Source organism: Stigmatopora nigra, chromosome 3, assembly GCF_051989575.1.
Source record: "Stigmatopora nigra isolate UIUO_SnigA chromosome 3, RoL_Snig_1.1, whole genome shotgun sequence".
NCBI lineage: Eukaryota > Metazoa > Chordata > Actinopteri > Syngnathiformes > Syngnathidae > Stigmatopora > Stigmatopora nigra.
In genome coordinates, this window is record NC_135510.1 from 16,993,715 (window position 1) to 17,020,975 (window position 27,261).

General features: G+C 35.4%; 1 protein-coding gene across 6 annotated transcripts in view; it reads left to right on the forward strand.

Annotated features, from left to right (window-relative positions):
- The window catches only part of akap13a (A-kinase anchoring protein 13a), a 57,279-nt gene that overhangs the window by 20,010 nt on the left and 10,008 nt on the right, over nucleotides 1-27,261 (forward strand). Inside the window, exons 5-23 of one of the 6 annotated variants that reach the window (XM_077712552.1) lie at nucleotides 1,073-1,250; nucleotides 1,326-1,428; nucleotides 2,352-2,477; nucleotides 3,856-3,898; nucleotides 3,975-4,089; nucleotides 9,640-9,796; nucleotides 13,081-13,136; nucleotides 13,236-13,305; nucleotides 14,471-14,621; nucleotides 14,704-14,840; nucleotides 14,940-15,086; nucleotides 17,496-17,752; nucleotides 19,070-19,195; nucleotides 19,285-19,402; nucleotides 20,628-20,876; nucleotides 20,950-21,026; nucleotides 23,896-24,077; nucleotides 25,348-25,430; nucleotides 25,496-25,687. In XM_077712552.1, the coding sequence (XP_077568678.1) occupies nucleotides 1,073-1,250; nucleotides 1,326-1,428; nucleotides 2,352-2,477; nucleotides 3,856-3,898; nucleotides 3,975-4,089; nucleotides 9,640-9,796; nucleotides 13,081-13,136; nucleotides 13,236-13,305; nucleotides 14,471-14,621; nucleotides 14,704-14,840; nucleotides 14,940-15,086; nucleotides 17,496-17,752; nucleotides 19,070-19,195; nucleotides 19,285-19,402; nucleotides 20,628-20,876; nucleotides 20,950-21,026; nucleotides 23,896-24,077; nucleotides 25,348-25,430; nucleotides 25,496-25,687 (2,567 nt within the window). Of the gene's footprint in view, nucleotides 1-1,072; nucleotides 1,251-1,325; nucleotides 1,429-2,351; nucleotides 2,478-3,855; nucleotides 3,899-3,974; nucleotides 4,090-9,639; nucleotides 9,797-13,080; nucleotides 13,149-13,235; nucleotides 13,306-14,470; nucleotides 14,622-14,703; nucleotides 14,841-14,939; nucleotides 15,087-17,495; nucleotides 17,753-19,069; nucleotides 19,196-19,284; nucleotides 19,403-20,627; nucleotides 20,877-20,949; nucleotides 21,027-23,895; nucleotides 24,078-25,347; nucleotides 25,431-25,495; nucleotides 25,688-27,261 lie in introns of all 6 variants that reach the window. The other 5 variants (XM_077712551.1, XM_077712550.1, XM_077712553.1 and 2 more) reach the window with 5 other exon arrangements.

Sequence of the window (27,261 nt, forward strand, 5' to 3'; positions counted from 1 at the left end):
TAGTTTAGCCGGAAATGTCACGGTAGATTTTTTTTTTCTTGCTATCTTTTGTCGCTGGAGGATTTTCTTATTCGGAGTCAATTTCACGTTTTACAAATTTTGTCTGGATCGTCAGTTTTTCGTGCCGGTGGAAATCGGTAGTGGCTTTTTTGGGGGGTGATTCAATCAATGTAAGGCAATTGCAATAATGGCCAGGATTCTATTACCGTATTTTCACGACTATAAGGCGCACCGCATTATAAGGCGCACCCTCAATGAATGGCATTTTTCCCATATATAAGGCACACTGGATTATAAGGCGCACTGTCTATTTTGGAGAAAATGTAAGACTTTTAAGTGCGCCTTATAGTGGTGAAAATACAGTAATTGCTATTGACTTCCAGGTATGAAGCACTCACTACTTTACAGTCACCTCTAGAGCCAGCCATTGTTGATGTTTTGGATTTTTCTTGTATAAAATCTTGCAATGGGGGAGGAGCTATATCATGGAAGATGTTGTAAACTAAGATGGCATCTGCATATTTAACAGTATTGTTTCAGTTCAGGCGTTTGTGTTGTTTTAATATCCGACAGTGGTGGTTTTTCGTTTTTGGTTTTCTGTTTTTTTCCATTTATAAGGCGCACTTTCTATTTTGGAGAAAATTAAAGACTTTTAAGTGCGCCCCGCCTCCATCCTGACTTTCAGATGCAACCTATCGAATATTGTTTGCTTTTGTCTTCCCTTCAAAATATCCTGAAAATGATGCACACAAATGTCCTCACAATAGGATAACACACAACCACTTGCCAACTAGAAGTAGTACATACTCCTCTCGTATTAGCCAACAAGCTCCGCCATTAGCCCTGACTAACGAAAAAAAACATCCAAATTTGTCTCATATCTCAAAATATTTCTCCAAAATTTTACTCTTATCTCAAATTTCTCCCAAGTCAAAGCCCTACTTACCCAAGTATTTCAAACCAGTCTTAGCCCATCCGAGCTAACAAAGAAGGCCGTATTGATATCTTAGCATAATTTATAGACTTTAAAATGACCCTAGGTAGTAATGTTCTTGTTTTTGTTTCCCCACAGCTACAGTTTGGAAGGCCTAAGCGCCGGCCAAGAAGAGGGCCGGCGTCCGGCCAATCAAGGCCCCCGCGTCTCCGACTCTTCCAGAATGCTCCGGCATTCGGTTGACGAACGAGGTTCGTTGGTTTCCCTCACGGAGGAACAGGAGGAAACGGGAGTGCCATGCGGCACAGAAAAACAGGTCGGAGTCCTTAAACACTCGTCACGTTTATCGGTTTGTCGGCGTCAATCGTAATGATTTCTCTTGTCATTGTAGCAGTCAAGACGCTATCGTCCCTTGAGGAACAACTGCCCCTCGATGACCCTGCCACTCACAAAGTCCGTTTCCATGCTTGCTATCAGCCACAGAGATATTGATGGTGAGTGGAGGAAATATGGGAGGAAAAATTATAGATGGTGAAGATTGGTAATTGCTGAGATTTGGCTGCGTTTGGCATATATTTTTTTTGTGTCTGGTTTTACAAGGAGAAAATCTAAAATGATTGGGATTTATTATAAATCTTGGTAGAGAATGAAGATATATTATAACAACTAAAACATGTTTTGAAATGAGCAGGATTTTAAACAATGGAATGAAATTCCATTTTTTGGATACGTTTAATATTTTTAAAGTATCTTGTTTTATTGTATGGATTTCTGGTTGGGCTCACTTTTTCAGATAGCAAAATAAGAAAATACAAAAAATTTTATTTAAAAAAAATATTTTTTGGACCACCAAAATAAAATATTTATTCATTTATTTTTTTATTTATTGGACCACCAAAATAAAAATAAAAATATGATTCTTTTTTGGGGGACCACCAAATTATATTAAAATATTTATTTATTTTTGGGGACATTCAAAATTAAAAAAAAAAATCTTGATTTATTAATTTATTTATTTTTGGGACCACCAAAATAATAAAATACTGATTATTTTAATTGGGGGGGAGGGAGTGGACCACCAAAATAAAATAAACTTGATCTATTTATTTTTGGGGACATCAAAATAAAAAACAAAAATCTTGATTTTTATTTATTTTTTGGACCACCAAAATAAACAATGACTATGTCGAGATAAACAAAATTCTAAGAAATGTTAAATTTAAATGTATGGTCTTTCAATCCTAATATGAAGAAATCCTAGCCTACCAAATTGCAAAATATCTACCGTTGTTAGATTTTTGCTGAATAATAAAGGGATAATATTATATTATGTCACACGGAGTGACAGAAAAAGTGTTGATTTTTGTTGCTGTGGTTTTTCTTTTCCCACCTGCTGCGTGCATGCGTTCGTTCTCAGTGGTGGGACGCCTTCGGCGGAGGAGGCGGATTTCTTTCTCCTTCAGCCTTTCTCCCATCCTCACTAAATCTAAGTCTCACACCTTTTACGCTGACTCGTCCACTAGTGACGATGACGATAGTTTCAGTAAGTATTTGTGATAGCCGCCGTTGTCGTCGTTGGGATGTGTGACGTCACCCACCCCCTTAGATGCCTGCAGTTCCTTCTTTGTCCACAGCGAGGGCGGGGAAATTTAGCGGAATATTTAGCGGGGAAGCAGGTGTGTGAAACAGACGTTTTTGGGGTGAAGTTTAGACACATTAGCGGGGATAGTTAGTTAGATAGATGTTCGATTTGAACGCTTTTGTCTTGGTCGCAATTTTAATTAGGGTTCAATTTTACTTGTGTGAGTGAAAGCTAGGTTTTCTAACACTTGCATTTTTGATTGAGTTTGGTTTATTTAATAATGGACAGCACATATTAATGAACATTCATATTACTTAGTATATATATATATATATATATATATATATATATATATATATATATATATATATATATATATATATATATATATATATATATATATATATATATATATATATATATATATATATATATATATATATATATATATATATATATATATATATATATATATATATATATATGTAAATACAGTAATCCCTCGAATATTGCGGCTTTAATTTTTGTGGTTTCAATACATCGCGGATTATTTTCTGGGGAAATTCTTCTTATTATTAGTGTTGGTATTAGTATTATTATTATTATTTTTTAATTATTATTTTCATTGTTTTTTTATTATTATTATTATAAGTCTTGCTACTAGAACTCAGTACTGAAGTTAAAAAATACAATAATTTTAAAGTTATAATAATATAATAATAATAATTGGACATAGGCTTTGTAATAATTATTTACTTGACAAACTAAAAATAATTTATATATATATATATATATATATATATATATATATATATATATATATATTTTTTTTTTTTTTTTTTTTATAGATGGATTAAAAGAACTGGATTAAAATTCCTGAATTTTCATTTTTTTTTATCGTTCTAAAACTGTTTATTTTTGCTTTTTTTTTAAAAATATTTTTAGATTTTACAAAATGATTTTTGAACTAAAAACACCGAAAGAAAATATTTATAAATGACTTATTGATTTACGAGGGAGAAAATCAGGAAATTTAATGAACATCTACACATATATTTTTTATTTAGATTTTGCAAAATGATTTTTGAACTAAAAAAAGAAAAATGATTTAAAAAATGACAATTATTGATTTAAAAGGGGGAAAATCAGGAAATGTAATATACATCTATACTCTTCATTTTAATTTGATCCTAAAACAAAAAGTCAGCACTCATCATTTACTTTCCCGGGCCACACAAAATGATGCGACGGACCAGATTCGGCCCGCGGGCCTCCACTTTGCCACCCATGACTTAGATAACGAATCCAGTTTTGGCCTAACTCTCCCATTTCTTTACAGGCATGCGGTCCTTCTCCAGCACATCTGGATCTCTTGCATACAGGTCAGTCAGTACCCTCATTACTAGCATCATGCTAACATTCCCAATGTTAAATATGTGCATTTTTTTGTGTGCTTAGCATATCAGAAGAAGAGCCAGGGTCACTACGAAGCGACGCCGAGGCCGGAAAGGGGGGCACCAAAGTCAGCCGAACCTTCAGCTACCTCAAGAACAAGATGTACAAAAAGAACAGGGTGAGGCCACCCACCAAATCTTCTTTCCTCATCGATTAAAACCCAGTGCCTTTTTTGCAACGTATAATTAGCCATGAAGAGAGAGCATGTTGGAATGGCGGTTTTAGCGGTGGTGGTTTCAAATTCCAACTCAAATCTCCTCGTTGGTGGAGTTCTTATGTTTTAATTACCGTCCCAAACACGCGTCAGTGTTTTTTTTTTTTGGTAGTGGAAGACCAACTTTCTCCAGATTGGTTTTCGTCCTCATGATCGGTGCAGGATATTTTTAAGTACCGTATTTTCACGACTATAAGGCGCAGCGTATTATAAGGCGCACCCTCAATGAATGACATTTTTTCCATATATAAGGCGCACTGTATTATAAGGCACACTGTCTATTTTGGAGAATATTTAAGACTTTTAAGTGTGCCTTATAGTCGTGAAAATACGGTTATTGCTATTGACTTCCAGGTATGAAGCACTCACTACTTCACAGTCACCTCTAGAGCCAGCCATTGTTGATGTTTTGGATTTTTTGGAGAAAATTTAAGTGCGCCTTATAGTCGTGAAGATACGGTAGCTTTTTTTTTTTAGATTCAGGGTTGGGATATTGAAGACTAAGTTGTCTGTTTGTGTTTTCCAATTTTAAAGGGCGTATGCCTGATTTTTTTTTTTTTTGCCAATGATAGACACCAGACGTGAGCTAATTGGAAACTTGTGAGGGATATTTTATCGACATGTGCTCCGGCGACGGATTCTCTCACTTAAAAGTGTATTCACTCCGTCTCTGTTGGGTCCAGACCAAAAGTTACGGTATTTTCACGACTATAGGGCACACTTAAAAGTCTTACATTTTCTCCAAAATAGACAGTGCGCCTTATAATCCAGTGCGCCTTATATATGGGAAAAAACTGAAAACGAAAAACCACCACTGTCGGATATTAAAAAAAAACACATGAACTGAAACAATACTGTTAAATATGCAGATGTCATCTTAGTTTACAACATCTTCCATCATATAGCTCCTCCCCCACTGCAAGATTTTATACACAAAAAAAAATCCAAAACATCAACAATGGCTGGCTGTAGAGGTGACTGTGTAGTGAGTGAGTGCTTCATACCTGGAAGTCATTAGCAATTACCGTATTTTCACGACTATAAGGCGCACTTAAAAGTCTTAAATTTTCTCCAAAATAGACAGTGCGCCTTATAATAGAGTGCGCCTTATATATGAAAAAAAAACTGAAAACCAAAAAAAACGAAAAAGCACCACTGTTGGGTATTAAAAAAACACAAACGCCTGAACTGAAACAATACGGTTAAATATCCAGATGCCATCTTAGTTTACAAAATCTTCCATCCTATAGCTCCTCCCCCTAAGAAAAAATCCAAAACATCAACAATGGCTGGCTCTAGAGGTGACTGTAAAGTAGTGAGTGCTTCAAACCTGGAAGTCAATAACAATTACCGTATTTTCACGACTATAAGGCGCACTTAGAAGTCTTACATTTTCTCCAAAATAGACAGTGCGCCTTATAATACAGTGTGCTTTATAATACAGTGCGCCTTATATATGGAAAAATGTCATTCATTGAGGGTGCGCCTTATAGTCGTGAAAATACGTTAATACTAAAACTGTAAAGTCAAGGTACCAAAGGGCTTTAAAACTGCGAAATAAATGAATAAAACTTTAAATAGAAGTCATTTCTTCACCTAGTGTTTATGACTTGACACCTAGCCCTCAGTCAAGTACCTTAGTTATTATTCTACTATGTCCAAACGGGTCGTTACTGCAAACGATGTCGTCATGGCGTCTACGCCGAGACGCTCAATGCAGAAGTATCAACCTCCCACTTCCTCTTTGTCACTCGTCTCAATGGCGTCTTGTCGCTGCTGATTTTTGTCGCGGGTTTGTCAGAGCTCGGCAATGTGGAGCCATGGCTTCTCGTTGAGGAGATGGAAGGGTTGGCACCAGGTAGGGTGACCCCGAGTTCGCCGTGTCCGCCATTATTTGTCTCTACAGTAACGCTGATGTTACAAAACGTAGTATTTCGGTTGTTAAAAGTTTTGCTTAAGCTGCTCGCTTGTATTTTTTCTTCATTTTTAACCCATTAATCCCAAAGACGTTTTCATCAGTTGTTGCCAATCTAAAAAAAACGTGTGAAGTACTTTACCAACGAGGGTTAAAAGATGTTAATCTCCATTTTTTAAGTTTTTTTGATGAAGTCACCTTTTGTTGACCTTTTATGGAAGTGACACTCGGTGAAGGGAGGAAATATGCGAGCATTTTTTAACTGTTAAAATAAGTTTTGAAAGTTTGTGTGAAATTGAAATAATAGCAAACATAGTTTAGGAGGAAATGTTGTGCCAAAAAGAGGTTTGGTGAATAATAATAACGTTAAAGGGGAACTTTTTCTCTTTTTGTTTTAACAGTTGTTATTGCATGAATGCATTTATATTCAACATACTTTGTCTGGATGAGTGTTGTTGACGCATGAAATTTAATATTGCACTAATTAACCTTTATTTTCCTATTTGTGACGTTTTTTTTATTGATTGATTCTTTAGCATTTTTGGGCACTGATTTCAAAACTAACTAACTTTTATATTCATTTTTTGGGTTTTTTTTTGATTGACTGATTCGTTATAATTTTTGGTTGCTGATTTCAAAACTAACCTTTATTTAACTGCTATTTTTTTAAATACTCACTATAAAAAAATTCTCCTGACAATAATATTGCGTCGCACCAAAAATTAATAACAACCTGCAAATCTAAAGAAAAATTAGCACGAGGAAAAAATCTCTTGCTACCTTTGGTTTTTGCATCAATCCAACAAAAAGCAAAAACTAATGCTGGTTTAGGGTTTGTACCAAACAAATTACCGTATTTTTACGACTATAAGGCGCACCGCATTATAAGGCGCACCCTCAATGAATGTCATTTTTTTTGCATATATAAGGCGCACTGTATTATAAGGCGCACTGTCTATTTTGGAGAAAATGTAAGACTTTTAAGTGCGCCTTATAGTGGTGAAAATAGGGTAATTGCTATTGACTTCCAGGTATGAAGCACTCACTCACTACACAGTCACCTCTAGAGCCAGCCATTGTTGATGTTTTGGATTTTTTTGTACGAAATCTTGCAGTGGGGGAGGAGCTATATGTTGGAAGATGTTGTTAACTAAGATGGCATCTGCATATTTCACAGTATTGTTTCAGTTCAGGCGTTTGTGTTTTTTTAATATCTGACAGTGGTGGTTTTTCGTTTTTGGTTTTCTATTTTGGTCCATATATAAGGCGCACTGGATTATAAGGCGCACTGTCTGTCTATTTTGGAGAAAATTTAAGACTTTTAAGTGCGCCTTATAGTCGTGAAAACACGCTAAATCGTCCGAGGCTACGGCTTATATGCGCATAAATTAGACTTGACGTCCTATCACCTGACTTAGACGTTTTCGTGATTTCCTCAGCCCGATTTCCGCCAACATTCTCAGCTCAAAACGCCATCAGTCAAGATTGACCGTCGACATTTTAGTCGTCATGACTACACACCGCAACTGCAGTCAATTCTAGTTAATTCTTCTCTCTTCTCTTCATGATGACTCTTCTTTACCATCTCTGGAAATCTTCTGTGGTTGCTTGCATTACTCCCAAAAAAAACAAAAAACAAACAAAAACTAATCTGCCTAAAACTCATCTGAGGTCACATTCAACAGCTTTTATTTCAGCACGTATACGTCTTCCTTACGATTTTGCTAACTTTCAAGTTTTTTTGATATCCCGCTGTCAGTTTTTGGGGTTTTTTTGGTGCCTTGTTAAGCTAAACTTCGGAAACTCTGCCCGCGTCCGTTTCCTTTGGGTTTGGGTGGATCCTATTTGACGTCAAGCCTGGAGAATAGCCTCCCTTGTTCTTCTCCACATCATCACATTGTCGCTATTGCGATGACCAAATGCGAAAAAAAAAATGATGTCATCTTTTCTCCAAAAAAATGGAAAAAGTGATTCCAAGGAAGATTATATTGCGTTTATGTCATTCTTAACACAATTGAATCTCTTGATTTTTGTTTCAAGGCAGTCAGGAAGCAACTTGGATCTGTTTGGTCATTAAAAAACGCTTTCTCGTTACTTTTGTCCCGTTAATTTAGCAGCTGGTCTCGTAAAAGAGAAAGAGGAAATGTGCATTCGGCATTTCCTTCCTCCTACCAGCAGTTCGGTTCCTTCTCTAGACAGCATGCAGGGTTAAATCCTTGCAAAAAAAGCACTCAAATTGTACTCGACTTCAAAATCCTCTGTTTTGAGGCAATTACAGTGGTACCTTGAGATATGAGCTTCATGCGGTGCGGCACTGAGCTCGTATGTCGATTTACTTGTAACTCAAATGAATGTTTCCCATAGAAATGAACTAAAAACTAATTAATTTGTTTTAACCCTCTGAAAATAGCATCCAAAACAGGATATTAGATTGGAAAAACATTTTTATTTGTTCTAATTCGCCATCTATTAACAAAGTAACAAATAACTAGTGGCTTAATAGTACTAAAATGTGTTTAATATTACTAAAATTAGACAGATTTAGCGTATGGGGAGATTTTTTGCACGGCAACGTGCTCGTAACATAACATAAACAAATTTAAATGAACTTGGATTATGATGCAGACAAAAATTAACAAAAGTGTTTTGGGAGATTTATCAGTACAGTGGTACCTTGAGATGCGAGCTTAATTCGTTCCGGGACTGAGCTTGTATGTTGATTTACTCGTAAGTCAGATGAATGTTTCCCATAGAAATGAACTAAAAACTAATTAATTCGTTCCAACCCTCTGGAAAAACTCCAAAAACTGGATATTGGATTGGAAAAACATTTGTATTTGTTCTAATTTGCCATCTATTAACAACGTAACAAATAACTAGTGGTTTAATAAGACTAAAATGTGTTTAATAGTATACTAAAATTAGACAGATTTTGCATATAGGCCTCACAGTAGGGGTCATAGGTTCAAATCCAGGTTTGCATGCTCTCCCCAGGCCTGCGTGGTTTTTCAACTGGTTTAATAACAGTGGTACCTTGAGATATGAGCTTAATTTGTTCCGGGACTGCGTTTGTATGTCAATTTATTAACTCAAATGAACGCTTCCCATAGAAATTGACTTAAAACAAATTAATTTGTTACGATCCTCTGAAAAAAACACTCAAAACAGGGTATTGGATCGGAAAAACATTTTTATTTCTTCTAATTCGCCATCTATTAACAAAGTAACAAATAACTAGTAGTTTAATAGTACTAAAATGAATTTAATAGTACTAAAATCAGAATTTTTGCACGGCAACACGCTCGTAACATAACAAACAAAGTTAAATGAACTTGGATTACGATTCAGACACTCAAAAATAAGTTTAATCTAACTTTACACTAAACTTCATTCTAATTTTGTTTTGAAATTTGAAACCTCATTGGCTCTATTGGCCACGCCTCCACCCTGACTTTCACCTCAACCAATCGAGGGTTGTTTGCTTTTGTCTTCCCTTTCCAAAGCATCGAGCATAAATCTTTGTTTTGTTTTTATTTCAGGAAAAGGAGCGGGAAAAGAAGGAGAAGGAGGCCAAGGAGAAGGCGGTCAACGGGCATCATTTTGCCGCTACGGGGTCCGGCCAGGTACCCACCTGCTCATCCCTCTGCTCCCAATGCAACAAGACCCTTGGCAGCAAAGAGATCTTCCAGTGCACGTGTAAGTGTTTTCTTCACACAATATACTGAGAAAGTGGGCAGCAGTTGCCGTTTTATTTACAACGTTAATCACGTTTTATAGCAGCTATCAAAAGCCGTTCGTTCGCCAAGAAGATTATCGCCGTGGTCGTCACTTGGCAAGAGGCTTTTCAACGGCAGCGCATCCCGCTAAGAACTTTAGTTGTGTTTATTTCTTTTGGGCGTCGACTTGGTTTTCTTATGTATCAATCGTTTGATTTCATTGTTTTGAATTGAGTTGAATTTTTTAAATTTATTGTTATTCGAGTGGAATAATTAGATTTAAGGCTTCATCACAAAGTGCACAAATAACAACAACAAACAAGCTAATTAATAATAACAAATAAATACAGAATTAATTAATAAAGTAGTCAACAACATAAATGAGTAGTGGAGTGCACAAATAACAACAAAGAAGCGAACAGATTAATCATCAATAAATAAATAGTGGTACCTTGAGATATGAGCTTAATTTGTTCTGGGATTGAACTCTTATGTCAATTTACTTGTAACTCAAATGAAGCTTTGCATAGAAATGAACTAAAAACTAATTAATTTGTTCCAACTCTCTGAAAAAAAACACCAAAAACTGGATATTGGATTGGAAAAATATTTTTATTTGTTCTAATTTGCCATCTATTAACAAAGTATCAAATAACTAGTGGTTTAATAGAACTAAAATGTGTCTAATAGTACTAAAATGTGTTTAATATTATACTAAAATGTGTTTAATAGTACTAAAATGTGTTTAATAGTACTAAAAAGTGTTTGATAGTACTAAAATGTGTTTAATCGTACTAAAATGTGTTTAATAGTACTAAAATTAGTCGGATTGAGACCTTTTGCATGGCAACGCGCTAGTAACATAACAAACAAATTTAAATAAACTTGGACTATGATGCAAACACTCAAAAATAAGTTTAATCTAACTTTACACTAAACTTAATTCTAATTTTGTTTGACATTTTGATACTTTTCTTGGCTCTTTTAGCCCCGCCTCCACCCTGACTTTCAGACACAACCTATCGAGGGTTGTTTACTTTTGTCTTCCCTTCAAAATATCCTGAAAATGATGCACACAAATGTCCTCACAATAGTATAACGCACCACCACTTGCCAACAAGAAGTAGTACATACTCCTCTCATATTAGCAAACAACCTCCGCCATTCGCACTAACTAACAGCAAAAAAACACACACAAAAAATCCTATGCTCCGCCCAGTGCTCTTAGAAACATTACACCAGGGATTTGCAACCTGAAATACCAAAAAAATGTCTTTCATTTACCCAAAAGTCTTACAGAATGGACTCAAAAGTCTAGCTAGTATTACAAAAGGAGTCAAAACGGGAGGAAAAAATGGGCTAGAAAGAGGATGTCGCCTCTTGCGCAAGATTTTGACACAACAGTCTAAAAATGCAGAAAGCGGCTTTCCGTTCGTGGGTCCCATTTGTTCGTCATTGGCGAGGAGGGTGTTTCCAGACAGATGTGGGCTTGAAAGACGTTCACGTATTCGCACAGCCGCTCTTTTGTGCGAGGCTGAGGCAGGGGGGGCTCCTCCTCCGAACATTGCCATAAAAAGGCCTCATAAAAGCATTTAAGAGGAGAAAATGGCTGCCAGGGCTACCGAACCGAGCACGTTATAGGCCGCCGGGTTGCGTCATTGGCAAGGTGAGCGAAATCAAGAAAGGACAAATATTTATGACAAAAAGAATGTATTTGAAAATGATATAAAGTAGAAAATGTGAGAAATGGTGTTGATAAAAAATCTTTATAAATTGGGAATATATAAATTAATTACTGTGAAATCAAAATGTTTAAATGCAAAAAGTTAAAAATAATACGGAATGGGAATATGAAGAATAAATTAGAATATATTTTAACAATTGTGAGGATGTGTAGAATTGAGGATGATGAATGAAACTCAAGGACAATTTTAATTAGTTGCATTAAACTTAATTAGGAATCATAAAAGGACTAACAATGTGTTTAAAATGTCATTATGAATAGTGAAATAGGATTTAAGATTATTGGAACTAAACAGACAACATTAAAGAATGATGAATGTTCGATGTGTATATTATAGCGATAAAAATCAACTCTAGAATCATATTCAATTGCTTAGTATTATTTTTTTGTCTTGATATTGGTGGATTTTTACTTATATTTATATTATTACTATTATTCTTATTCCTATTCTCATTCCTATTCTTGTTCTTATTCTTGTTCCTATTCTTGTTCCTATTCTTATTCCTGTTCTTGTTCCTGTTCTTGTTCTTATTCTTGTTCTTATTCGTGTTCTTATTCTTATTCCTATTCTTATTCTTATTCTTATTCCTATTTATATTCTTGTTCTTGTTCCTGTTCTTGTTCCTATTCTTATTCCTGTTCTTATTCCTGTTCTTATTCCTGTTCTTATTCCTGTTCTTATTCCTGTTCCTATTCTTGTTCTTGTTCTTATTCTTATATTTATTCTTCTAATTCTTATTCTTATTCTAATTCTTATTCTTCTCATTCTTACTCTTATTATTATTCTTATTATTCTTCTTCTTATTATTATTAATCTTCTTATTATTATTATTATTATATACTTATGATATTGAAGTTTTTCTCCTTAAAAAATACAAGAACTATTAATAGTATTTCACCTTAATTATCTCATCTAAAAGCCTTAAATTATATTTAATCATTCACTATTCCATTCTTTTCCAACTAAATAACATCAAGCCTAGCTCAACAAACCTATTCAAAATCTCCTCACATACTTTTTTCTTTCAAAACATCATCTTTTCCACTTTTTCCTTCAAAAAACATCATCTTTTCCACTTCCCACACCAGCTTCAACCAATTTTCCATCCTTTTTTTTAATAACGCGGCTACCCAAACCCTTTTAATCAGTACAAAGTCTTATTACCAAATACAAAACTAAGGGACAAACTTCGTATTTCTTGCGTGTAACTCTTCAATAGAAGTTTTTGACGATGACGTTTACATCGCCATGGGAAACAAGACTATGTTTGTCCCCCAAACTCCAGACCAAATCGTACTTTGGCAATCTCTCTCCGCCACTGAAAAACTTTCCCATGCATAGCGCAAGGCTAATGTGTTTGTCAGCCATCTTAAAGCACCTCCCCCTTTTCAGTATTACTCCCGTGTTGCATCACGCGCCGCCACAATCTGCTTTCTATTAGCGGACCACTTTTCCAGCCACCACACCTTTTTTTTTTTTTTTAGTTTGACATTCTCCCATTTCTTTCCTTTTTTTGTAGATTGCAACTCCTACGTCCACAAAAACTGCAGAGATGGCTTAGCTGTTTGCGCAAAGGTAAAGATGAAGGTAAAAAAAAGTCTTAAAAATGCCCTTTTGTGCATTGTTTCAATGGCTAATAATGATGTTTTCTCAACTTTTTTCATCCCTGGCTAGTTGCCCAGACCACATTTTAACACCGTGCCAGACTCCAGTTCGTTCCCCTGCGTCACCATGAGGAGTAAAAGTGAGTTACAAGTGGCAATTGTGGCTTATATAAGAGAAATACTGTATTTACAAAGTTGTATGCTGTATTTGTTGCTTAAAAAATGATGACTGATGAGAGGTTGAGGCTTATATGCGCATAAATTAGATTTGACATGCTCGAAACTGCAAGGTGACAAAGACAAAATGCACATTTAATAACAAAATGTGGCCGATATTTGGAAATACAGAAACGGGACAGGTATAGGGTTAAAGAAAATATATTTTTATGTTTATGAATATAATTCAAGGGAAAAAGATAAATCGTTTCTTGCATAAAATGTGAAAAAAACTCACTGACTTGTGGCTGCCGTTGTTCGCTCAGGGTGCCGTATCTCAGAAATAGCACATGTAATGATTTTCTTTGGATTTTCCCTTCAAAGTATTTTCTGTTTTTTGTCAATACATTGGACACCTCATCCGTTAAGGTGCTAGCATATGTTATGCTACCCGCTAGCGTATGTTATGCTACCCGCTAGTGTATGTTATGCTACCCGCTAGTGTATGTTACGCTACCCGCTAGTGTATGTTACGCTACCCGCTAGTGCATGTTACGCTACCCGCTAGTGTATGTTATGCAACCCGTTAGTGTATGCTATGCTACCCACTAGCGTATGTTATGCTACCTGCTAGCATATGTTATGCTAGCCGCTACTGTATGTTATGCAACCTGTTAGTGTATGTTATGCTACCCGCTAGCATATGTTATGCTACCTGCTAGCGTATGTTATGCTACCCGCTAATGTATGTTATGCTACCTATGTATGTATGCTACCCACTAGTGTATGTTATACTACCCGCTACCATATGTTATCCTACCCGCTAGCATATGTTATGCTACCCGCTAGCATATGTTATGCTACCCGCTAACATATATTATGCTACCCAGTTCCGTATGTTATGCTACCCACTAGCGTACCTATGTACAAAAATCAAGTTTAGTGCACAGACAAAAACACCGACCGATTGGGCCCATCGACCATTTTAGAGAAAATGTTTGACTTTTATGTACGCCCTATAGATGTAAAAATACTGTAAGTATAATATTGGGATTAATATTAATCATGATACGAATTGTATATGATAGATATGAGACAATATGCACCCCTGGGATACACCAACCAGTTTGCTTTTCTTCTTCTCTGCAGCCAGTGGAACCAGGGAACGCCCCTGGTCGGCCATCTTGTCCCCGGAGGACCACGCAACTCAGACGACGCAGCCAACACGACGCCACACCAGCCTCATGCCTTTCCATGGCAACAACTTGTCCAAAAGTCTTTCCATCAGCAACATTGCCGGGTAAGCGAGCCCCTTTTTCTGTAACAATCGCATCTATTCCTCGAAATACGCACCTTGACCTTTGTGTGACCGCCCCCTACAGTCCAGTGTTTGACGAGATCCCCATCAGGGGTCTACGCTATCTGTCCCAGTCCACCGACTCGCTGAACAGAACCAACGCGGTCACGGAGTCGATGGAATCGCTCACCGACGAAGGTCATTACACACCATCGCAACCATGTAAATAAATGAAGAGCCGTTAAGTTGCATTCACGAGGAGTTTTCGGGGAAAGTCTTAAGTCAAAGCGACCGGTTTTAAGAGTTTGTGGTCTCTGACAGGGACGGAGATGATGGACGGACAGTTGATGGGCGAGTTTGAGGGCGAGGCTAAGGAGATGGAAGCCGATTCTTGGAGTTTAGGAGTGGAACAGCAATACCTACAGCTGCTGGACCGCGATGTGGTCAAGAGGCAGGATGTCATCTACGGTATGTACAGTCATTTGTTTACTCATTGTTTTTTGCCCGTTTACAGAAATGCGATAATTTATACAGTGGTACCTCGAGATACGAGCTTAATGCAATCCGGGACCGAGTCAATTTAGTTACCGTATTTAAACGACTATAAGGTGCACCGCATTATAAGGCGCACCCTCAATGAATGACATTTTTTCCATATATAAGGCGCACTGTATTATGAGGTGCACTGTATTATAAGGTGCACCGTATTATAAGGCGCACTGTCTATTTTGGAGAAAATGTAAGACTTCTAATTGCGCCTTATAGTCGTGAAAATACGGTAATTGCTATTGCCTTCCAGGTATGAAGCACTCACTACTTTACAGTCACCTCTAGAGCCAGCCATTGTTGATGTTTTGGATTTTTTGGTATAAAATCGTGCAGTGGGGGAGGAGCTATATGATGGAAGATTTTGTAAACCTAGATGGCATCTGCATATTTAACAGTATTGTTTCAGTTCAGGCATTTGTGTTTTTTTTAATATCCGACAGTGGTGGTTTTCGTTTTTCTGTTTTTTTTTCCATATATAAGGCGTACTGTATTATAAGGCGCACTGTCTATTTTGGAGAAAATTTAAGACTTTTAAGTGCGCCTTATAGTCATGAAAATACGGTAACTAAAGAGAGAAGCATTTCCCCCTCCTCATATGGATCTCTAATTATCATTTTCCATGCAAATAAATGAGAAATCATGGAGTGAAAACGTTAAAAAACCTGTCAAGAAGCGTTTCGCTGAGAAGGAACAGACGTCAGAAGTGATAAAGCAGAAAAGCGATTCTTCTATTATAAGAAAAATTGTTACCCGAGGAATTAAAATCACATTTTCCAGAGCTCTAGTTAAATATTTGGTTTTTGTCCATTTTTAATCTTCTTTAATGGTAATGCTAAATGAGTAAGCTGTACTTTTAAATTGTTTTGTACCTCTGAGCATATCAAATTAATATTTTTACCAAAAACATCTCAATAATAATTAGTTGGCTCGATGTTAAAAAATAAAAAAGATAATTGGTTTAATTTTCAGCCTTGGTTTTCCCTATTGCGATATATTTTCGGAACGCATAAAGCTCCTATCTCAAGGTATGACTGTACAGTGCTACCTTGACAAAAAGTACTAACTTTATTTGCACGGTGTGTGTTGTTATTTTCAAAATTAATGATATTTTCCTTGTGAAATTCTAATAACTACATTGGTATAGCAGGAAAAATATTAGATTTTTAAGTACAGTGGTACCTCGAAATACGAGCGATACGAGTAAAATTTCGAGGGAATAATTATCTTGAGATACGAGAAAGCCTGGTGGGCAAAACATGAATGAGGGGCTGTTTATGATTTTAGAGCCTTGTCTTTTTTGCCGCATCTATTTCATGTATAACAGATATCTACGAGTACTGTGCGGAGCATTGCATTTTTTTCAGTGTTTTTTTTTCCCGTTAGTCAGTGCGAATGGTGGAGCTTGTATGTACTAGTATGTACTACTTCTTGTTGGCAAGTGGTCGTGCGTTATGCTATTGTGGGCACATTTTTGTGCATCATTTTCAGAATATTTGAAGGGAAGACTAAAGCAAACAACCCGTGATAGGGTGCATCTGAAATTCAGGGTGTAGGCGGGGCCAATAGAGCGAAAATTATTTTTGAATGTGTCTGCATTGTAATCCAAGTTCATTTAAATTTGTTTATGTTATGTTACGTGCGCGTTGCCATGCAAAAAGTCTGTTTTAGTACTATTAAACACATTTTAGTACTATTAAACCACTTGTTATTTGTCACTTAGTTAATAGATGGCGAATTAGAACAAATCAAATGTTTTTCCAATCCAATATCATGTTTTGGTGTTTTTTTCAGTGTAGTGTATTAATGAACTCAAACCAGGAGAAGAAAAGTATCAAAATTCAAACAAAATTTGAATTAAGTTTAGTGTAAAGTTAGATTAAACTGATTTTGGAGTGTGTCTGCATCTAATCAAAGTAAATTTAAATTAGTTTGTGTTATGTTGCGAGCACGTTGCCGTGCAAAAAGTCTCATTTTAATACTATTAAGAAGCATTTTAGTACAATTAAACCACTAGTTATTTGTTGCTTTGTTAATAGATGGCGAATTAAAACAAATCAAAATGTTTTTCCAATCCAATATCATGTTTTGGGTGTTTTTTTTTTCAGTGTAGGAACAAATTAATTAAATCAACCCAGTAGATGAAAGGTATCAAAATTTAAAACAAAATTAGAATTAAGTTAAGTGTAAGGTTAGATTAAATTTATTTTTGGATGTGTGCATTATAATCCAAGTTCATTTAATTTAGTTTATGTTACGAGCATGTAATATTGCCATATCGACTGTGTATTAAAACAAAAATGAATGAAAAAACTTGATGATTTCCCACAGAACTGATGCAGACAGAGATCCACCACTTCCGAACATTGCGCATCATGTCAGAGGTGTACAGCAAAGGTCTACAGAAGGAAGTCCAGCTAGAGCCGCAAATCCTGGAGCGCCTTTTCCCCGCCTTGGACGAGCTACTGGATTTCCACACACAACTTCTCCTGCGCATGTTGGAGAGGAAACGCGACTGCCTGCCCGAGGGCGGGCGCTCGGAACAGGGCGTGGTCGTACACCGGATTGGTGACATCCTTCTAAGCCAGGTGAGGGTGATGGAGGGGCGTCCTCAAAATATGATTCTTGAAAATTTATTTTTTTTAGGTGTCCAATCCTTTTGGACTAGGCAGCAAATGATTGGTCGATTAGTTGGATATTTAGGGCATTGAAAACTAATCTTTAAATGTTAAATAGATTTAACCTTTTATTGTTGTCAATGGGTTTATGGTTCATTTTTTTTAATGAGTTGATGGTAATACATTTTTCTTATTTTGTTCAGGTTTGGAGAATTTTTACAAAACCAAAAAAATGATTAAAAAAAATGACATTATTTTATTAAAAGAATATCTTAAATTTATTTTTTTAAAATGCAATTGTTAATTTTTTCATTTTTTTGGCTCATTTTTCCTTGTAAATTTTAAAAATGGCATTTTATTTATTAATTTTAAAAAAGTAATGAATACTACTTTTTGGCTCATTTTTCCTTGTAAATTTTAAAAAGGGCATTTTATTTATTAATTTAAAAATAGTAATGAATTCTAGGAACTAAAATACATTTATACCAATATTATGGAGGAGGAAAAAGTAAGAATTCCAAATTGTTTGTCAAAGTGTTAAAATTTACCCCAATAGAAATCAGAAATTGTCATATAATAATAATATCAAAAAGCACTGTTACAATTAATAATAAGATGTAAAGTTAAAGAGAATATATGAGGAAACAACATGAATATATTTTAAATTCAAAACCCATGTTAACTTTCATATGACATAATTAGCATTTTATGCTCCTGGATGCTTTAAAACTAGCTTTTTTTTTTATTTACCGTATTTTCACGACTATAAGGCGCACTTAAAAGTCTTAAATTTTCTCCAAAATAGACAGTGCGCCTTATAATCCAGTGTGCCTTATATATGGAAAAAACAGAAAACCAAAAACCACCACTGTCGGATATTAAAAAAAACACAAATACCTAAATTGAAACAATACTGTTAAATATACAGATGCCGTCTTAGTTTACAAAATCTTCCATCATATAGCTCCTCCCCCACTTTAATACAAAAAAAAAAAAAAAACATCAACAATGGCTGGCTCTAGAGGTGACTGTAAAGTAGTCAGTGCTTCATACCTGGAAGTCAATAGAAATTACCGTATTTTCACGACTATAGGGCGCACTTAAGTCTTAATTTTTCTCCAAAATACACAGTACACCTTATAATACAGTGCGCCTTATATATGGAAAAAATGTCATTCATTGAGGGTGCGCCTTATAGTCGTGAAAATATAATTATTTTTTTGTGTTGTCCTACTCTGATCACACCCACTCAAATTTGAACTAACTTCCAACCCATTGCTTTTCAAGTTCTCCGGCTGCAACAGTGAAAGCATGAAGAGTACCTACGGCAAATTCTGTGGCCGCCATAACGAAGCCGTCAACCTATACAAAGACCTTCTAACCAAAGACAAACGTTTCAAGGCCTTCATCAAAGTACGTCTGTTTTCTCCAATTCCAAATATCACCGGCAACTTTCCCCATTCCAAGACCAAATGACATTTTATGTCATCTTCTTCCCTCAGAAAAAGATGAGCAGCACCATCGTCCGGCGCCTCGGTATCCCAGAATGCATCTTGCTGGTCACCCAGAGGATAACCAAGTACCCTGTCCTGATTCAGAGAATTCTACAACACACCACAGGTCAGAAAAACCCCGTAAATGGATTCCTATCTGGGCTTGCGTGGGTTTTCTTGGGGTAATCAAGTTTCCTCCCACATCCCACTAACATGCTAGGCAAAGCTAGCTGGTTAAACACTCCAAATTGCCCCTAGCTAGGAGTGTTTTGTTGTTTATTTCATTGTGCCCTGTAATTGGCTAGCCACCAATTCAGGGTGTGCCCCGCCTGGTGCTCATCGTTGGCGGAGATAGGCTCTAGCACCCCCTGCAACCCTTATGAGTGAGGTTAAGCAGTTTAGAAAACAATAACTCATTCCTACAGAGCAGCATGTACCGAATTTTCTGGACTATAAGTCATTCTTATACTTAAGTGGGACTAATTAATGTATGCTTTATTTCTTTAATGGTTGAAGTAGTAATAAGTTAGGAAACAACAAGACAATTCTATCAAAATAGAACATTTGCACTCCCTATTTAAAACCATGAATATGAAGATGAAAATTGTGAATCAGGGGGCGGCTTATACGAGAGAAATTGCAAAATTCAATGATTTCAATGCAATTTTAAGGGTGCAGTTTATATGCGAGAAAATACGATATATTAGTGTGACTTATAGTCCGGAAAATTCGATCAAAATAAAACATTTGCACTCCCTATTAAAACCATGAATATGAAGATGAAAATTGTGAATCATGGGCGGCTTATACGAGAGAAATTGCAAAATTCAATGATTTTAATGCAATTTTAAGGGTGCGGCTTATATGCAAGAAATAACGATATATTAGTGCAGTTTATAGTCCGGAAAATTCTATCAAAATAAAACATTTGTACTCCCTATTTAAGCCATGAATATGAAGATGTAAATTGTGAATCAGGGGGCGGCTTATACGAGAGAAATTGTAAAATTCAACGATTTTAATGCAATTTTAAGGGTGCGGCTTATATGCGAGAAAATACGATATATTAGTGCGACTTACAGTCCGAAAAATTAGATCAAAATAAAACATTTGTACTCCCATTATAAACCATGAATATGAAAATTGTGAATCAGGGGCGGCTCTTAAGGGTGCGGCTTATATGCGAGAAAATACGATATATTTGTGCGGCTTATAGTCCGGAAAATTCGATAATTGCGGCTCTAAGCGAGTGACAGTTACTAATAGAGATGAAAATATATGAACTCCTCCTTCTTTACCCATAGAGAAAGCAAATAATGTCCTACATGCTGACCGCTTCCTTCCGTGCGCAGAGGGTGACGGCGACTACGAAGACCTATCGGAAGCATTGCGCTTGGTAAAGGAGGCCATTGCTTGCGTGGACTGCCGCGTCAACGAACACGACAAAAAGAGACGGTTGAAGGATTTCCACAGCCGCACTGATAGCAAGTCTATTATGATGATGACCAGTGGGCAAATCTTCGCCCGTGAGGACCTTCTACGCCGACGCCTCGTTCACGACGGGGCGCTTCAGCTTAAGAATAACCAGGGACGCCTCAAAGGTAGCATACAGAACGCAACTTTTTTTGTTAATGGGATAAAGAAAAGTATTTATGAACATTTTCTTTTCCATAGATGTACACGCATTGCTCCTGTCGGACGTCCTGGTTTTCCTACAAGAGAAGGATCAGAAATATGTTTATGCCATGCTGGTAAGTGTCCTCACTGGGAAAAAACACATGTTTATGGAGCATTTTTTAGCTCGGGATTCAGCAGAAAAACCCATAGAAAATTGCAATATTAACATGGGTTTGTTTAGGATAAAATACAGTTATCCCTCGAATAGCGCGGTTTCACGACATTGCGGTTTTTTTTCTGGTGGACATTTTGTTAATTACATTTTTTTAGTAAGTTCATAAAAATGGGAAAATTCAGTTTTCCGCTCGCTAATAGTCAAAATAAATAAATATTTTTTTTAAAAAATGGTTTGCTACTAGAACTCAGCACTGATTTTTTAAAAATTAATATTTTTTAAATATTTTTTATTAATTCAATGTGAAAATCTGCGCTAAAACTTGCAAGCAGAAGCCACTCCCCTGTCCTTCTGCTTGCTTATAGTAAAAAATAAATAAATAAATACATTTTAAAAGAAATAAAAAATGATACTAGAACTCAACATGTAGTTAAAAACAAATACATTAAATAATAAATGTTTTAAAGTTCATAAAAATGTGAAAATCTATGCTGAAACTCCCATGCCGAAGTAAAAAAATATTTATCTACTTATTTATTTTATATATATATATATATATATTTTTTTTTTTTTTTAATTGGTTTAACCCTACCTGCGGTCTTTCGTTTGGGTCATGTCTGCTATACATTAACTGCAATAATCGAGGGATTACTGTACTCTTAAATTACTAAATAATCTAAAAAAAAATTCCACAATACAATTTTAAAATTCACAATATACACAATATTCACCATCAAAGTCAAACAACTTTAATTTTACATAACCTACATACATAAAGCCATTTGAATTCCACGTATAGTTCATTTTTCCATGTTCATATGTCAATCCCCTGTTTTCCGAGATGTCCCTGAATGCACCGCAAATGTTCTTCCACTTCCCCCTTGAAACCTACTTACAATATAATTCTCAAACAATTACAATAATGATATAAGTCTTCCATATATCATCATTTTTTCCACATTGAGTGAGCAAGGGGGGTTTGGGGGGGCGTGGCTTAGCCTGCGGCAAAGAAAAGCACACTCATCATGGCCAAATTGCTCCGCCATTTTAGAATGGAGGCCTTTAAAAAGACAAATAACATGTTTTTAGATTGGAGGGCAGCCTTGGGCAAAAACACTTGAGCAGTGGATTGGAGCGCTAGCCGCCACAAAACTATCCTATAGCGTGATATCTAAGGTTATACAGCTGTACTCCTGTCCTGAAGGTGGTGCTATTGTGTGTTTTTATAGTGTTTCGCACAGAAGCGCCATCTGCTGCTTGTTAGGAGAATATAACGCCATAAAGTAAAAAGATACTTCATATGTAGAGTATAGGATACCTGTCAAAAAGTGCTCCCCTTATTAATGATTGCAATTCCCCTTATTAAATGATGCAAAATTATAAAAATGCAATGTGGGATCTATTTACAGTAATCCCTCGAATATCGCGGTTTCACTACATTGCTGTTTTTTTTATGGGGGAATTTTTTTTGTAATTTTTATTTTATTTAAATTCATAAAAATGTGAAAGTCCATGCTGAAACTCGCAAACAGAAACCACTCCCCCTTTTCTTCCACTTGCTTCTAGAACTCAGCACTCAAGTAAAAAAAATAGATAAAATAGGGGTGACTCCACTTCAAAAAAAATATTTATTTTAATTTTTTAATAGGGGTGAATAACATTTTTTTTAAATATATATTTAAATAGCGATGAATAAAAAAAGATTTAAATATATATTTAATAAGCGATGGATAACTTATTTAATATAATAATTTTATAATTTTTATAATTTTTTTTATAATAATTTATTTAAAATATATACTTAAATAGCGGTGAATAACATTTTTAAAAAAATATTTAAATAGGGGTAAGTAAGTCTACTTTGTGGTTTTTCGTTTATAGCGGCCATGTTTGGTCTACATTAACCGCAAAAATCGAGGGATTACTGTACTCACATAGGGCGCACATAAAAGCCTAAAATTTTCTCTCTAAAATGGACGGCCCACCCAATCAGTATGCACTAAATTCAAGATTCTGTAGATGTTGCTGTATAACGCTGACAACTTGACTGTTTGGGTACATTGCTTGCTGACGCGCTATATTTATATAGACATATGGGTCACATTCATGCGGAAGCAATGGGCATATTCCAAAATCCGACCTTCATTCTCTAACTCAAGGGTCGGCAAACTTTTAGGCCCGGGGGGCCACATTGACTTTAAAAATGTGACAGATGGGCGGGGTCAGCACAAGATACGATACATATAAAAAAGTGCATCCGTTAACAGTACATATGAAACATAAACCGAAAAAAGGCCTCAAGTATTAACTCATCATTAAACTAAAAAGTATAAAGTACAAAGCCAAGTCCAAAGGAATGTATTAAAAAATATTAAAATGTCATTTAGATGAGCATGGTCAGCATAAGATATGATACATATAAAAAAGTGCATCCGTTAACAGTACATATGAAACATAAAAAAAAGGACTTAAGCATTAACATACTCATCACTCATCATTCAAATAAAAAGTATAAAGTACAAAATCAAGTCAAAAGGAATGTTGTGTTACTTCTAATCTCTGAGAAATATGTAATTACCTGGTGTTTTTTTTCAATATTTTTGCGAATTTTTTTTTCATTTGTCTATATATAACGATGCTAACCATTTTCTTTTGTTCTCCATCCTTTGTTTATTCCCTCTTGCTTCCTGCCATTTTCCCTTTCCGCTGCCTGTCACTTATCCAACTCATTTCCTACCATCATCATCATCATCTCCCATCATCATTTATCTGTCTCCTCATCCACTTGTACCCTCCCACCTCAACTGGACCCAACCAACCCACGGTAGGACCAGCGCTCTACCGTCATCTCTCTACAGAAGCTGATCGTACGCGGGGTCGCCAACGAAGAACGCGGCCTCTTCCTCATCACCGCCGGCATCGAGAAGCCGGAGATGATGGAAGTGCTGGCTAGCTCCAAAGAGGAACGTAACGCTTGGATGCAGCTCATCCAAAACGCCATGCAGTCCATGTGAGTACTCCCGTTAGGATACTATTAAAAAAAATATTTTAAATATTCAAAAAAAAACACCCTTAGGTCCAACTAAATGTAATTAAAAGCCTTTATTGTCATTATACAATAGCTGTGTATAACAAAATGAGTAGTGCTACTCTACAAAGTGCGTGTTTTTCAATAAAAAGTTAAATAAGTAATATAAAAAGTAACATATTGGCAAGGTAAATTTAAAAAAAACTGTTTAATCGGATGAATATCTTCAGTTTTATGACTGATAATATTTAGCTGAGGCTATGTTTTAAGTTGATATTTTTGAATTTCTTTCATTTTTTGCTTAAATTAGTTAGAAAAATGAAGTTTAAGTGAATCTTATGCTTAATTTATGTCAAATTTAAGGCCCAAGGCCAAATGTGGTCTATCAAAAATTAATTAGATTAAAACTAAATTTTTTTATCCCGTATTTGGTGAAAAAAAGTTAATTATGTTCTCTGATTTTTACCTAAAAAAATAATAATTATATTAATAATAAATATGAATGTAGTCTTCTAAAATTTGTATTTATGTACTAATAAAATGCTATTTTTTTTAAAAAGGGAAGATCAAAACCTTTTTTTACTCCTTCCCCTTTTTGTAATAAAAATATAAATGAACATAATAAAAATATTTTTGAATTTCTTTCATTTTTGCTTAAATTAGTCAGAAAATGAAGTTTAAGTGAATCAATAATCTAATTAAATGTGTCAAATTTAAGACCCAAGGCCAGATGTGGTCTGTCAAAAATTAATTAGATCAGAAGTTTATTTTTTTATCCCGTATTCGGGGGAAAAAAGTTAATTATGTTTCCTGATTTTTACCTAAAAAAATTAATAATAATAATAAATATGAATGTAGTCTTCTAAAAATTGTATTTATGTCCTAATATTTTATTTTTTTTTATTTAAAGAAGACAACATGAAAACTTTTTTTACTCTTTCCCCTTTTTGTCCTAAAAAAATATAAATAATATAATAAAAAATATTTTTTCCCTTTAATTTTTAAATAATATTTATTATTTTTTATATATCAGAGAATATTTCTTGTTAGGTGTCTCAAAAAAAAGACAACTTTTATGTAAATAACCCCAATAATTGATTGATTTTTGAAAGGATAATTGTAGAAATCAATGTAATATGTTCATATTTTTAATGAAAAACATTCCCAGAACATTGATAAAAAAAACCTAAATCTGGATTTAACTCTTTCACTCCCATTTACATGTAAAATAAGTTCCCATCATGCCTTTTAGGGAGCGAGACGAGGACGAAGGCATTCCCAGTGAGACTGAGGAAGACAAACGTCAACTGGAAATCAAAGCCAAAGAGACGAGAGGTACGCAAACCACCCCAAAATTTGTCTTACGGGCATTTTTCTTCACACAATGGTTGTTCCTTCAGAATTGATGAAGCAGAAGGATTCGGAGATCATGTCCCTGCTGGAGGAGAAGGCGCGACTCTTCCGGGGCATGTGCGAAGGTTTCGGACCCCTGGAAGAGCCCTGCCGGCAAGCCGAGCGCTTCTTTAGGGCGTCGTCTGGAGGGCCGGAGCCCCCCAGGGGGGCGTGCATTATGAAGGATGCTTTACAGGAAGGTAAAGTACACCAAAAATTGTTTTAACCAAAGTATTGTACATAAATAAACACACAGAGAAGATAAATTTGGTTACACAATCTGACAAATTGAAGTATTTTAGATTTGATATGTTGATATTTCCTTTTTTAAATTGTTAATATACAAGTACAATGAGATTACAGTAATTCCTCGAATATTGCGGACAATGGAGAAGACAATGGACTTGGACTAAAACTCCCGTTAACCTGTTTTTTGGGATTTATATCAGTGGAGAGGAACTATTTTCACCGTGATTACAGTATTTAAAGTATTTTCATTTTTATATACATTTATATATTATATTTAGATTTTAATTCGTCTTTTGATGTCCCTATAGCTAAAATATTTAGTAAATTTACACTTTTTGTGAAAACATGTATTGTGGCGGTAATAATGTGGGTGATCCTACTTAGGGGTTCATTAACTTGGTTATTCGAGGGATTACTATCGTCAACATAGATAAGTAGTCAACATAGATAAGTAGTCAATATAGCGTAGTAGTCAATATAGAGTAGTAGTCAATATAGAGTAGTAGTCAACATAGAGTAGTAGTCGACATAGAGTAGTAGTCGACATAGAGTAGTAGTCGACATAGATAAGTAGTCAACGTAGATAAATAGTCAGCATAGATTATTCAACAATGATTAGTCAGCATAGATTAGTCAACATAGATAAGTAGTCAACATAGTTAAGTAGTCAACATAGTTAAGTAGTCCACATAGTTAAGTAGTCCACATGGTAAGTAGTCCACATAGATAAGTAGCCCACATAGATAAGTAGTCCACATAGATAAGTAGTCCACATAGTTAAGTAGTCAACATAGTTAAGTAGTCAACATAGTTAGGTAGTCAACATAGTTAAGTAGTCCACATAGTTAAGTAGTCCGCATAGTTAAGTAGTCCGCATAGTTAAGTAGTCCGCATAGATAAGTAGTCCGCATAGATAAGTAGTCCGCATCGGTAAGTAGTCCACATAAATAAGTAGTCAACATAGATAAGTAGTCCACATAGATAAGTAGTCCACATAGATAAGTAGTCCGCATAGATAAGTAGTCCACATAGATAAGTAGTCCACATAGATAAGTAGTCCACATAGATAAGTAGTCCACATAGATAAGTAGTCCACGTAGATAAGTAGTCCACGTAGATAAGTAGTCAACATAGATAAGTAGTCCACATAGATAAGTAGTCCGCATAGATAAGTAGTCCGCATAGATAAGTAGTCCACATAGATAAGTAGTCCACATAGATAAGTAGTCCACATAGATAAGTAGTCCACGTAGATAAGTAGTCCACGTAGATAAGTAGTCCACGTAGATAAATTGTCCACGTAGATAAATTGTCTACATTGATTAGTCCACGCAGATAAGTAGTCCACATAAAACGGTAGTCCACATAAATAAGTAGTCCACATAGATAAGAAGTCCACATAGATAAGTAGTCCAATTTTTATCTTTTATTTTTTTATAAATATACAATCATATGTTTACAAATGAAACGCTCCAGCCCGATTTCCCATGGGATTACGGTCCGATTTGCGATGGCAAACGATGTC